At 47.0% G+C, this 14,593-nt stretch overlaps 1 protein-coding gene across 1 annotated transcript; it reads right to left on the minus strand.

Moving 5' to 3' along the window:
• Positions 1-1,457: 1,457 nt before the first annotated feature.
• On the minus strand, positions 1,458-9,302 carry LOC124696337. The gene is made up of 17 exons (XM_047229068.1): positions 8,971-9,302; positions 6,576-7,025; positions 6,188-6,502; positions 5,931-6,074; positions 5,750-5,833; positions 5,620-5,669; positions 5,470-5,511; positions 5,300-5,362; positions 4,719-4,808; positions 4,471-4,506; positions 4,239-4,310; positions 3,301-3,381; positions 2,807-2,878; positions 2,661-2,741; positions 2,497-2,577; positions 2,259-2,339; positions 1,458-1,586 (listed from the first exon to the last, which is right to left on the minus strand). The coding sequence occupies exons 1-17, from the start codon at positions 9,300-9,302 to the stop codon at positions 1,477-1,479; spliced, it is 2,184 nt and encodes a 727-aa protein (XP_047085024.1). The 3' UTR covers positions 1,458-1,476.
• Between the last annotated feature and the right edge of the window lie 5,291 nt (positions 9,303-14,593).

The raw sequence follows: 14,593 nt of genomic DNA on the forward strand, positions 1-14,593 counted from the left end.
TTTCCACAGCGCCGAGATCGATCGCGCCCTTGCTGAGCCGTGAGGCCGTGGGGAGTGTGGAAAGTCTATGATGCGGCAAGGCAGCGTGAATAAGTAGCAACTACCGATCTGGAATACTCAATGAATTGTTTCTCTGATCACCGTGAACACCATAGCTTGGTACTCCTCCGTACGTAGACACGACGGCCTCGTTCTCAAGGCCGCTCCGTGGCCGACGGTAGCTGCCCCTACGCCTGCGCTTGTAGAGCAGCCACGGCGCGTACATGAGGCCGGCAGGCGGCAACGCTGGTCCATGTGATTGGGCCAAACTTGAAGGTAATCTAAGAACCGATCTGATCTTTGATCGAGATCGGGTGCCGCGAGGAGAAGATCCCCTGGGGGCGGCGCGATGCGGAAGTGGTGGGAGGACCTAGGATCGGCGCCGTGAGGCTAACCGCTCTCATACCATGTGGAAAATATAGAACCCTAATTTTGTGTTGTTGTATTGACATGACCCTTTGGGGGTATATATAGAGGTACAAAAGGGAGGTAGACTTGGAGTACAAGATGGTACCAAATCCTAGTCTATCTCTATCCTAATATACACACGTATAGTCTAACAGGCTGCAGTTTCCTTGTCTCTCGTCAACTCCGCTTCCCTGCTTTTCGAGTCTGATAGCGCTGATTGCTTGGAACCTTGATTTCGATTCTAAAGCTCCGAGCTTCGATCGATCTGAGATAGGGCAATCAATTGCTCATGTATTTAAAGGCTTATAGATTATGAAGGCAAGAAGAGGCCCGCTCGGTTCCAGGGATATTTTGGATGCGATCATCTCCGGGATGGATACGTACGACGAGTCCAAGAGACCTGGGGCGAACGAAAGATTGGTTTGACGAACGAGCGAGGGCAACACGATGTATTTCACTTACCGGTGACAATAACTGTAACTATGATTGATTTGTAGGGGTAATTTAAAGTTGGACCGCAAGAAATCTTATTTTCTTTATTATTAGGTATAGATATAGAGGTATAGATTATTATTATTATTATTATTATTATTATTATTATTATTATTAGGTACTAGGACAATTGTCCGTGCGTTGTAACGGGAATAAAATCGAGAAGTTTGCTTTGGAGAAACCAGATTTTAGTTCCAACTTCTTTTACGTTGGTGACAGGTGCCAAACGTGAGTAACTTGTAATAAGAAACAACCATTTCCACCACAGAATATACCAAAATATTTTGTTATGAAATTAGGGACTTCAAGCATCTTGTGAAGAAAGTTAAAAAATTCTTGAGATGTGAAATACACTGAACAAAACTTTCTGCGGACCACATCTTGTGGTTGCTGCATATGATTTAAAGAAGTCGTTGTATATTGAAATTATCATTGCACCATAGAATATAAGATTGCTTTGTTAACTGTTACACTCTATTGATAAAAGTAAGTACCAATATTTCAGCATCTTACAGAGTTGTCCGTTGCCTTTTTGGATTATGGCCTTGCCACAGTTGTCAGTTCCATCCTTGGATTCTTCCTTGGACTGAAACCCGGGCAACCATTCTCAGTATAGCAATGTTCTCCACTAAAATGCTCATGTGTACCTGCCCAAGAAGTAAAAAAACTTAAGCTTAACTCCATTAAGTATTATCACAACAAAATATACCCCATAAGACTCCAATTACATTTTCCTAATGCTTGCAAACATTGAACATTTCAAGTACGAAATTATAGGGAGCACATTTGAAACAGGAGCACATTTCCAGTACACTAAACTAGCTCAATACAGCTGCAGGATGCGAATGCAATCCTGACACTACCATGAACAAAACTCAAGCAGAAAAAAAAAACTGAGAAGTGCAGGACTCAGGACAATCAACATTTTGTACGTTAGTGAAATATTGTTACAGTACAGTATATATAGTCGCTAAGAAAACCTTTAGAATTTTCTTTTAAGCCTTTTTGCACCTCCCTGATTTTATTCTCTTGTGCACCCTAAACCCTAAAACTTAATTGCACGCTAATTTGTACTAAAAGAAAGCGCCAGGATGCTCTAAGTTGTACACCGACAGAAAAAAAAAAGAACTATTACAAACGACCCAATGGACTAGTATATTCTATAACAATATATCCGAATAGCTATAAATAAACAATATATTCGTATGACACATTTAAAATATAAGTGCATTTGTGGTTCTCAAGAAACAACAAAATTCCAGGGACCAATTGCGCAGATTGGGTTTCTTCCATGTTTGGAAGGAATGTGTAAACTTTACCTGCATTTGTCACTGCTGAGATCAGAGAGATTTCAGAAGGAGATGCCCCGATAGCTGACATGGTCTCTGAGGGTAGAGTACCTGCAATGAGTTAGACAGTTTGAAATAGCGGCGGATGGAAGGTCGTCCATATTCAGAAAAGAACGTGTGTATAAAAGGCCGTGTGCATCATCATGATGCAGAAGCCGGGGTTTCATTCCCCATTTCGAAAAAAAAAAGAAAAGAACGTGTGATTTACCTGTATTTTTCACTATTGAGACCACAGAGTATTCATAAGGAGATGCACAATTATTAGAAATGCCCTTAGAGGACAGAGCACCTACAATGAGTCAATGAGTACGCCTGTTAGAAATGGCGACCGATGGAGGTCCGTCCATGTTTGGAGAAGAAAGTGGAATTTACCTGCATTTTTCACTGTTGAAATGAAAGGGCGATCATAAGGACATGGCCACATAGCAGACATGGCCTGTGAGGGTAGAACACCTGCAATGAGTTCAGCAGTTAGAAATGGCGGCAGGTAGCCAGGTATCAATACCCAACAGTTTTACCTGCATCTGCCACTGGTGAAATCCCATATTGATACATAGCAGGTCGTTTCACCTGCAACAAGGATGGAGCATCTGCAACAAGTTCAGTAGCAAAGAATCAATCATAAAGATGCATAACTGCCCGAAAAGAAAAAACATAGGGTGAGACTCGACTGGAGTAAGCTGCATGCATGCAAACATGTTTGTAATTTTTCGACAAAGAGCATATATTAATATTGCGGAGATACCAATTACACCAGCTTCAGCTTCTGCAACAACGCATATATGTTTGTAATGCATGCTGGAATTATTTATGATGAAATCATCTCACCGTAACAGTTGATGAAATGCATAAAAGAAACACTCGGAAATCAGAATGGTCAGTTATTAACCAAATTCATGAAACGAAAGTGTGGAAAATCAAATATCATTATCAGTGATGCATATAACAACACACAATGGCAGAACCAATTTTGCCCAGGTTTGAAAAATGTGAAGGCATCCAAATAATTTACCGGCTTTTGTGAATGATGGAATTGCAGAACTTTCAGCAGGCGTCGTCCAGGTATCAGGGATAGTCTGTGAGACTTGGGCAACTGGAAAAATGGCAGTCAGAAATCAGAAATATCAGCAGGTAGCTATAATTCTGATGAAGAGCAAACAAAACATCAATCCTAATGAGGCTGTGCATCGAGGCACAAAACTTCTGTGTTTTTCTCGAAAAGAAGGCACCAAATGCAGCCCACAAAAGAATGACGGGATGGCAGATCTTCACAAATAATAGGAAAACAGAAAAGAATGGCGTAGGAAACGAAAGATGATGGTACACAATCGTCCGTATCAAGTGTGCACACATCACATGAATACATAAAGCATGAACTTAGCAGAGCACTCCAAAAGCAAAAGTAACAAAATAGGCGTGAAGGACAATGTGCGCAGGAATCAAACAAAACAGAATGCATATCATGGAAAGGTATTATGTGTGCACGGGCCACACCATAGAAATACCCTAAGCATAACCTAGCATAACACTTCAAATGCACAGGCCACACCATAGCAATACCCTAAGCATAACACTTCATATGCAGCAGCAACATAATGTCATAATTGGTGCGGAGAGAGCAATGCACTGTAAAGAAGATATAAAGGAACTAGCACACAACAGTATCAAACCTAAGGGCTGTAACATTATTTCAGTCTAAATTGGCAGAGAATTATCCTACAGGCCTGTGGTCTCTGCAAATCCCGTGTGAAACAAGGGACTAAATTGCAGGGAAGGTGAGTGAGAGACGTTGCCTCAACTTTTTTAAATTCATATTGCAAAGTGGCTCGAAAGGATCGAATGTTGTGATAGCCACTACAGATCTCAGATAGGAAGGGGAGAAGACAACAAGCAGCGAAGAGAAATGATTTACAAAAAAAAAATCTGGTGCAGGAAATAGTGTGAAGTTACCACCCTTGTCGACAGATCGACGAATATGCAGATACCCTTGACTCGTGTCTGGCCAGGCTTCTAACCGATCATCTGAATATGGTAAGTTTGATCAGTTGCTATTATGTAATCATCAAGCTACAAAATATTATTGCTTAACATAAGGTCAAACACAAGGGTTGATGTACCGCGTGTACTGTATGAACATGAATGTAAACAAATGAAAGACCTACAGAGAATGGTCCAATTTTACCTGTAAGATAAACTGCCCATTCCCTCACCTTGAGCTCTGATATGTGCCATTGCAAAAAAAAAAAAAAAGATGACAGTGAGGGCACATATATACAAAAAATAGAGGGCGGGCAGTAAAATACCAGTGAGCATATAGCCTCTTAATTTGTAAATTTGGTTTCCTTTAACAAGGAGTAATTGCAGGGATTAATCGTGAGGATAAAGGTTTTCCGTGGTTGGGAAACAATTGATGATGTTCAACTAATTTACCAAGGTCGGTGTCCAATGACAGGCTAGAATGTGTAGCTGGAGTCCTGGATGCACCAAGATTAGTCTGTGATACTGGACCAACAGGAGCACCTGCGACGAGTTCAGTAATAAGAAATGGTAGCAGATAGGCAGCTAAGTGCAAAAAACACCACAAAAGAAATGACACGGCTACTAGATAGGAAGAGCAATGCGCAAAGGAAGTAAACAATGATGGGTGTGGGAGAACATAGCATAGCGGTGTACTGCAAGTGTATATATAGGCCACATCACAGGAATACCCTAAGCATAATCTTAATGTATCAATCCGGAAGGAGACAAAACTAGGTTTTCTTCAAATCAGACTAAATAAAATAAAATAAAATCCAGTACCAGGAGTAAGGGAAACAGAATTTGTCTTACACCTTCCCGAAGGCAAACAAGAAAAATAAAAGAAGTAAAACTAGAGGGCTGCTGTAAACAGCTTAGATCATCCAGAATCAAAGCTAGCTATCAAGTTTCCTTTGAATCAGACTAAATGAAAAGAAAAAAATGAAGCGGAACTAAAATTAAATGTTTGGTGGACTAAAAGAATGTGACGCTACCTTTGTTAGAGACAGATTGAAGTGGGCACCCTTGATTTCGCTTACCCTCTTTCAAAGTTGTATCTGAAAATAGACCACAAAAGTTTGTTAGTTGCTATTGTGTGATGAAATTACAAACACCTCTTCCCTAAAAAAAAGTTACCAACAACTAAACAAAGAAAAAGTTTTACCAACAAGATCCACCATCCGTCCCTTTGCCTCAATTAAGGATGCTGCCATGGAGAGAGGATTCTTATTGCCAAGCAAGAAGGGACAATGTAGAAAAAAAACTTGTTTGCATAAAGAGCAACCATAAGATAATTGTGATTAGGATTATATACCAAAACTTAACGCTTCACAGTGAGTTGAAGTTGAAGTTGAAGAAGGAAGCCTGCACAAAACGATCATCAGGGATGGTAAAAAAAGAAAGAATAAAGAACCGGAGGCAGTTATTATGCTGTATGTACATACATCCTCCTCTTACGAAGATAGTGGCTGACAAGAAGAGAGCCTGGGATGGGGCCTCGCTTCCTCACGTGGCGCCTTGGACGGAAACTAGCAATGATTTTGTATACCAGGATGAGGCGATCGATCAAACCGATAGTCAAGACATGATTGAAATTGCTACTGATGATTATGATTACAAGCATACCCGAAGCCGATGGGGAGTACGTTGTGGGGTTTCACTGGACCGCGGGCGCATCTCATATGGTCTTTCAGCTCTGGAGTTTGAGAAATCAAGTCAACGATGATGGACGCCGCCTTGTCTCTGACCCGGTCCAAGTCCAGGGAGTCCCTGCATGTATAGATACAGTATATATGCGGCCATGAATAAATCTTAATTAGGTGTGAATTTTTGTTTATCGTGCATGAAAATCGATAGCAGACGGTGTAGCAGACGAGTAGTACCTTTTTTCGGTGTAGCAGACGAGTGACCAGAGCATCGCACGGAGCTTGATGATGCCCTTGCTGCGGAAAGCGTCGAGGGTGAAGCAGAGCTTGAGAGCCGCGGAGACGGCGCGGCCCTCGGGCGCTCCGGCAACGATGTCGTCGATGGCCTTGTGCACGCGGAGAAAGTGGAGGAGTGTGCGGCCGTGGACGGAGAGCAGACGGTCGGACGGCAGGAAGCGGGAGAGGTAGTGGAATGCCTCCTCCCACCGGCCCGCCTCCACGAGCTTGGTGAGATGCCCCGGGTACATGAGCGCATCCGACTCGCAGATAAGCCTGCACGCATGTCATGTCTGGATCATCAGATACCCTGGACGCGCTCCAGCAAGAGGAGAGGATGTGTACGTACGCGTCGAAGGTGTTGTAGAGTTCCTGCCGATTGAGCAAGGCGAGGAGTCGCCGCTGGCGAAGGCGCGACACGCAGGGGTACTCCGGCGAACGCTTGCGGCTGCCCAACCCGACGGAGAACCCCAACACGTCGCCGTCGGAGCACTTCATAGCGCCGGCGACGCAGAAGTGGAATCTCTTCTGGAGGGAGGGGGGAGGCGGCAGGAGGCCGAGGTGGGGTGGGCATGGATCTCTGTATTGGAGCGGGATGAAGGGAGAATTGGGGAACGTTATATAAAGGCAGCCGGTAATATGTGGGACCCACGACGCGCTCCCGAACGAAGGAAGCCAGCGGGCGCCTTCAGCCGTCCGATCCGTCTCGAGCCGTCCCAGCCGGTGATACGTGAGACCCACCACGTCCACGCGCGGAGCAGCCGGCGAAAGGTGCCCCGCGTTGCGCTGAATCATCACACTACAAGGCACCAGCCACCAAGCACACAGAATGACGGATAGGCCCAGCTAGCACTTAAGGCCCATCTCCAACGCGAGGCCGCATCGCGTCCGCAGGCGATACACCGACCAGGTCGGTGGCTACCGGCTACCGGCCACCGCACACCCCTGGTCGGGTATGGGCCAGGCCCATTTAGGTCTGTTTAGCCTGTGCAGTTCGTTTTTGCTTTTTTCTTTTTTCTTTTCTGGTTTCCTTTTCTGTTTTCTTTTTTCTGTTTTCGGTTTTGTTTATATTTTTTAGATTCGAAAATTTTAATTTTTAAAAATTGTTCAAATTTTAAAAAATTAAAAAATGTTCAAATTTGAAAACCGTTCAAATCTAAAAACCGTTCAAATTTGAAAACCGTTCAAATTTAAAAACCGTTCAAATATGAAATTTGTTTAAATTCAAAAATTGTTTAAAATTTAAAATGTTCAAATTTAAAATTTGTTCAAATTAAAAAAATGTTCAAATGTAAAATTTGTTCAAATTTAAAATTTGTTCACATCGAAAATTGTTCAAATCCAAAAATTGTTCATATAAAAAAATAAGAAACTAGAAAATAATGCTTTCAATTTTTCGAAAATATACAAATTTTGGAAATTTTTGTTTTTCCGAAAAAATTTCACGTTGACCTTTTAAATTTTTTAAAAGGAAAAGAAATGAAAAACAGAAAAGGAGGAAAACAGAAAAAAAAAACGAAAACAAACGTCACTAGGCCGGCCCAACAGGCACCCTGGGGGGTGCGGTGCCTGGTCCGCACCGACCAGGGTGGTGTATAGCACCTCCCGTATGGATGGGGGAGGTGCTATACACCCACCGAGTCGGTCTGGATGGGTGCCGTGCACCCTCGACCCGGCGGTTCTATAGTGAGCCACGGCCCGTCACGTAAGTTTGTTTTTGTTTTTCTTATTCTCTTTTTCTTTCCTGTTTACATATTTTCGGCAGAATTTTTCTAAATCTGTTTATTTTAAAATCCAAAAGTTTTAATTTTATGACTTTTTTAAAAAATATTCTTTTCAAAAATAAAAAATAAAAATTTCAGAATTTAAATTTCTTTTCAAATTTGAACATTTTTTTAGATTGAACATTTTTAAATTTTGAACAATTTTAAAGTTTGAACAGTTTTTAAAATTGAACATTTTTTAATTTGAACGTTTTACGAATTTGAAAAAAAAGGAAAGGAAAAGAATGAAACAAAAAATAGGAAAAGAAACAATAAAGAAAAGAGAAAGAATAAACTGAAAACTGAAAAAGAAGGAAAAAGGTCGAAATGAGTCGGGCCCTATACCCGACCAGGGGCGTGCGACATGCCGTACACACCAACCTGGTCGGTGTATAGGATTTGCCTACGGATGGATGGTGGTGGTGGACAAAAACGCAGTCCAAGGTAGAAACACAGGCAAAAATTAGTCTTTTCGCGACCTAAAGCCAGCCCAAATCTAAACTTTTCATGGCCGCGGATGCCTCGCGGACGAGGCTCGCGTCCTCCTCTGTTCATCCCCTAACCCTCCTGCCATACGGGAAACCCTATTTTGATCGAAATTAAAAACATATTACAAAAAAATAAACTAAAAACGCTAGCGCTCGATGTCGGTGCGGCCAAGGATCCCACTCGACGATAGGGGTGAGGATTTGACTCCAGCTTCTGGCGGCCTTCCTCCGTGCGTGCTTGGTCGAGCGCGCGAGCCCACGTTCCCCGTCAGCGAGGCATCCCTAAGGAAGCGTTGTGCCTCGCGCGTAAGTTCTGCAGTCTCACGCGCACGCGCGGTGACGCATGCGATGATCTCGGTCTCCTGGCGTGCGAGTAGCCGGGGCCAACCCATCAGTGGTGGCATGCTTGTTGTCCTGCTGGCGATTCTAGTGCCACTCCCAGCCGCGCTCCTCCTCCAACCGGTACACCTCCTCCTCCTGCTAGTGCGCTTGCCGCTCGGGCGAGGGGAGCTCGAGCAGGTAGCAAGCACCCACTATGGCAACCAGCGCGGCCCTCCGCGCGACCAACTCACCTATGACCCGGCGGTCATCCAGACGCGCGTTCTCGTGCTCGATGGTGGCACGAGAAAGCGCGGCCACACGCGCCTCGACGACACCGTTCAACTCCGCGAGTTCACGCTCGTGGTGTGCAGTGTTGAATGAGGCAGCTGACACGGCTTGCTGGCTCGGCGGTGGCGCATCCTCGACGGTGTCGTGCCAGCCGCCGTCCTCCTCCTCGTCGATGGCTTGATCCACGTCTGCCTGCTGCCTCCTCCACCACCCCATTGCAGCCTCCACCTCGCGCTGCCCGTCTCCTCCATTTAAACATAGTTCCAAATATTACATTTAAACATAGTTCCAAATATTACATATTGAAACATGATTTTACACAAACTAACACATAGTTTGGAACATGGTTTACACAAACTAACACATAGTTTGAACCATGGTCGACACAAATATAAATTTTTTTTAAAAAAGAAACCAGTTGTGTTGATTTCCGTATGTTCCCTGCCAAGAAAGAACATTCGAGGGCACACCCAATCACCCAAACTGGAAAATCCAGCGGGACGAGACGGTGCCCTTGTTGGTTCTACCGAGGAAGAACAGACAGAGACCTCCAATAGTGGCTTCGTCTGGCCTATAGCCAGATTCGCTGCAAACAAAGAACACTCGACTCTAACTATCGGTGTCCGAGCCTGATTCTCCGGTGTGGTAGTGCCTGCGGCAGGCTGTATCGTCGAACACCTTGACGATCATCGCGCCGTGCCCCTCGTAGAGGAAGGTGAGCTGGCAGCCGGGCTCGAGCGCGAGGTCACGGGCGAACTTTTCCCACCCCGTGTGCAGGTACATCTTGCCCTGCCCGTCGAACAAGACCTCCACGGTCCAGCGGCAGAAGTTGCAGCTGGCCTCCCGTAGCTGCAACTGCGACGCCTCGACGCCGTCGACGAACTCGGCAAACTTGTCCGGGAGCCGCTTGATGCCGAGTGGGTCGTCAACGATGCGGAGGAGGAACTCGAAGCAGCGCTCCTCCTGCGAGGACGAGGAGGGCGGAGGCGACCGCGAGCGTGGGGCCGTAGCTGCTCCACCACGGCGGCCCCTGCCCCGGCCACGGGGGCGCCTAGGGCCGCGGCCTCGACCACCTCGCCGGCCACCAGGACCGACCATGGACTTCCTCGCGGGCCTGGCTGCGTCGCAGGAACACCTAGGCGGCGCTACGGTCGATCTTTGTGGCAGCTAGGGTTTCTTTGGAAGAGTGGATGGGGAAGAAGAACGCGCGCCCCCTTTATATAGGCCGGCGGTGTCGTTGCCTATTCGACGGTACCTCGAAGGAGGGATCCTCACGAGGGGGAGAAGAAGTAGGGGCCATTGGGCGGAGAGTCCTCGGGACGGTGGTACGCGATTTACCCACCTTCGGAACACCTGCTCGGAGACTGGGCCTACTGTTGCTTGTCTAGAATTATCTGGGCGCTTTCGCGTTGTTACAATGAGTTGTGGTTGTGCCTCTAGGGCTCCCGGGATCCGGCTTATAAAGGCGCACGGATCTAGGGTTTACATGGAGAGTCCTAACCGGAGTACAGGTTGCCTAACTACGGTACAATATCTTGTCGTGTACGTCAAGGATCCGCCTTCCATCTATGTCGTACTGGATCCGGGTTCCTTATGGGCTTCCACGGATCCGGCCTCCTCCGAAGGTCGGTTAGGATCCGGCTTCCCGATCCTAGGCTGGACTTCATCCTTCATGATCAACAGCAACTGGGCCGCCCGATGAGCCACATGCCACATCACCGTCTGTGGGCCACCCGGGCTTGCCGGATCTAGGCATTGTTGATGGTACACCCATAGAGTATACCCACAACAGTAGCCCCCAGAGTTCTCCGAGATTCACCTCTTGTTTCCGCCTTGCTAAAGCTTCGTGACTTCCGGCAATCTTGGTAACATGGGGAAACTTGAAGAACTCCAACTTCGTCTTATCTCCTTTCCCAACGTTTAGTCGGAAAATATCTCTATCCCGCGGGACTTCATCCATCGACAACACTGCTTGTAACATGTCTCCGGGTTACTCCCCTGCTTGGACAAGGGTTGATAGCTTTTTTAAATTTTTACCCGGAACCCTCAAGAAGTTCAAACGGTTCCGCCAATCTTGGCGCCATTTTCGGGCAATTTGAGCGGTAACTTATCCTTAGCCATTTTTACTGCTTAGGGTTTTTGACACGTGTCGATCATCCAACGGCGCGACGCTTGCGTTCCGACCACAGGATGCGGAGCACGAATCTCCTCCCCTCAGCCTATAAATATCCGTCGTTCACCCAATTCACCTCATTCGCCCCCTGATACGTCTCAAACGTATCTATAATTTCTTATGTTCCATGCTACTTTTATGATGATACTCACATGTTTTATACACACTTTATGTCATTATTATGCATTTTCCGGCACTAACCTATTGACGAGATGCCGAAGAGCCGCTTGCTATTTTCTCGCTGTTTTTGGTTTCAGAAATCCTACAAAGGAAATATTCTCGGAATTGGACGAAATCAACGCCCAGGGTCTTATTTTTCCACGAAGCTTCCAGAAGACCGAAGGGGATACGAAGTGGGGCCACGAGGTGGCCAGACCATAGGCCGGCGCGGCCAGAGGGGGGTCCGCGCCGCCCTATGGTGTGGGCCCCTCGCGCCGCCTCCAACCCTGCCCTTCCGCCTACTTAAAGCCTTCGTCGCGAAAACCCCAGTACCGAGAGCCACGATACGGAAAACCTTCCAGAGACGCCGCCGCCAATCCCATCTCGGGGGATTCGGAGATCGCCTCCGGCACCCTGCCGGAGAGGGGAATCATCTCCCGGAGGACTCTTCATCACCATGATCGCCTCCGGATTGATGTGTGAGTAGTTCACCCCTGGACTATGGGTCCATATCAGTAGCTAGATGGTTGTCTTCTTCTCTTGTGCTATCATGTTAGATCTTGTGAGCTGCCTATCATGATCAAGATCATCTATTTGTAATGCTACATGTTGTGTTTGTTGGGATCCGATGAATATGGAATACTATGTCAAGTTGATTATCAATCTATCATATATGTTGTTTATGTTCTTGCATGCTCTCCGTTGCTAGTAGAGGCTCGGCCAAGTTGATACTTGTAACTCCAAGAGGGAGTATTTATGCTCGATAGTGGGTTCATGCCTCCATTGAATGCGGGACGGTGACGAGAAAGTTCTAAGGTTGTGGATGTGCTGTTGCCACTAGGGATAAAACATCAATGCTTTGTCTAAGGATATTTGTGTTGATTACATTATGCACCATACTTAATACAATTGTCTGTTGTTTGCAACTTAATACTGGAAGGGGTTCGGATGATAACCTGAAGGTGGACTTTTTAGGCATAGATCCATGCTAGATAGAGGTCTATGTACTTTGTCGTAATGCCCTGATTAAATCTCATAGTAGTCATCGTGATATGTATGTGCATTGTTATGCCCTCTCTATTTGTCAATTGCCAAACTGTAATTTGTTCACCCAACATGCTATTTATCTTATGGGAGAGACACCACTAGTGAACTGTGGACCCCGGTCCATTCTTTTACATCTAAAATACAATCTACTGCAATACTTGTTCTTTACTGTTCTTCGCAAACAAACATCATCTTCCACACTATACATCTAATCCTTTGTTTACAGCAAGCCGGTGAGATCGACAACCTCACTGTTACGTTGGGGCAAAGTACTTTGATTGTGTTGTGCGGGTTCCACGTTGGCGCCGGAATCCCTGGTGTTGCGCCGCACTACACTCCGCCACCAACAACCTTCACGTGTTCCTTGACTCCTACTGGTTCGATAACCTTGGTTTCTTACTGAGGGAAAACTTGTCGCTGTACGCATCACACCTTCCTCTTGGGGTTCCCAACGGACGTGTGTCTTACACGCCATCACCCCCCTTTTCACTCCTCGCACAGCGCCGCCTCCGAGCTTCCCCTCGGCCGTACTGGAGTTCACCGGAGTTTCGCCGGAGTCGCTTCGCTGCCGCGAACTGTTCTTCGTGTTCTAAAGTTCAGCGAGCCACCACAGCAAATCCTCACCGCCGGCAACCCCGACCACCGCGGAAGCCATTCCGGTAAGCTCTCAAAGCTTTATCTTCTCGCCGTAGCTGGTAGGGATGAACAGGGTATTGTGTCATTGGATCCGGCTAAGTTTTAGTTATCTTCGCATTCTCCTTTGTAGATGTCTTCTTCGACTCCGCCTCCCACCACCGAGCCGATCATGGCAACGCCAATATCCTCCGCCCCTCCGCCATTTGTCTCGGTTCAGCTGGAGCCCTCAAAGGATTCCGGCAAAAACACCGAAGGGACGTCTGCCAACCAGGAAGAAACCGCGGGGGAAGAACAGATGGAGAAGAAAGCGGAGGAAGCTGCCGCCAAAAAATCCAAGGCTCGCGCGCGAGACAGCGAAGCCAAGGGAAAGTGGTGGCCCTGCACCACCACAGAAACTGAGCTCCGCAACCTCGAGGTGGAAGGATTCTTGAAGCCCTCATCCTGGCGGACAATTCTGGGTTCACTATCTCCTGCTCCCGAAGCCGGAGAAATGGTGGTGACCAAAGCGCTCGTTGAGCGGGGCTTCTCCTTTCCGCCCAGTGATTTCTTCTTGGAAATTCTAAGGGCGTACAGACTACAGCCGCACAATATCTCCCCGAACAGCATTCTGGCCATCAGCAACCATGTGACGCTGTGTGAAGGCCACCTCCGGGTAACCCCGGAACTCTCCGTCTTCCAGTACTACTTCTCCGTCAAAAGGGAGAAAACTCCTCAATCTTCGGAGCTTCCCACCTGCGGGACAATCACATTCAAACTCCGCCTGTCCGCGTCTACCCTCCCACCGACCGCCACGAATCTGCGCGGTACTGGTCCGGAGGCTTCTTCTACCTGAAGGACATTTCTGAGCCGGCACGCGGGAGGGTGTTGCCAGCCTTCAAAAATGGCCCCGCCAGCGAGACTCCAGCCTGGACGCTATGTCCTCATCTTTCCGAGTCACCAGTAGTGACTCGTACCGTAAGGCGGATCTGTAAACTGACGGACGACGGGCTGACGGGGAAAGATCTCACATTGTCTTGGTTTACAAAGCGGATTCAATCTCTTTAGCATCGGGACTGCCTGATGTTCCAGTACACAGGGCGCGATGATCTTATGCGCGCCTCCAAGGACAATCTTTCCTCCGACGCCATCGACAAACGACTTCGGCTTCTAATCAAGATTCCGTGTAATCTCCGGATTCACGTGTGCAACAAGGACATCCATGTCAACGGCTCCGGGATCGCGGTAAGCTTCTTGTTTTAACGCCAACTCCTTCGTCATTCTTTGCAAAATTTATCTAAGTATCTGCACGCTCAGCTGGAGGAGCTAGAGGAGAAAGATCTCGGAACCTTACTCCGAGTCCCTCACTCTGGCACCAACGACCCCGAGGCCGCTTCCAACGCGGAGATGCCTGAAGCATCAGGCCCCGGCAAATGAAAAAGAGCTGCTCCTTTCGGCCCTGCCTCCAAACGCGTCTGCGAGACACAGAGTGCCGCCGCTACCCGGAGGGCGGAAA

Source organism: Lolium rigidum, chromosome 3 (genome assembly GCF_022539505.1).
Source record: "Lolium rigidum isolate FL_2022 chromosome 3, APGP_CSIRO_Lrig_0.1, whole genome shotgun sequence".
Classification (NCBI taxonomy): Eukaryota; Viridiplantae; Streptophyta; class Magnoliopsida; order Poales; family Poaceae; genus Lolium; species Lolium rigidum.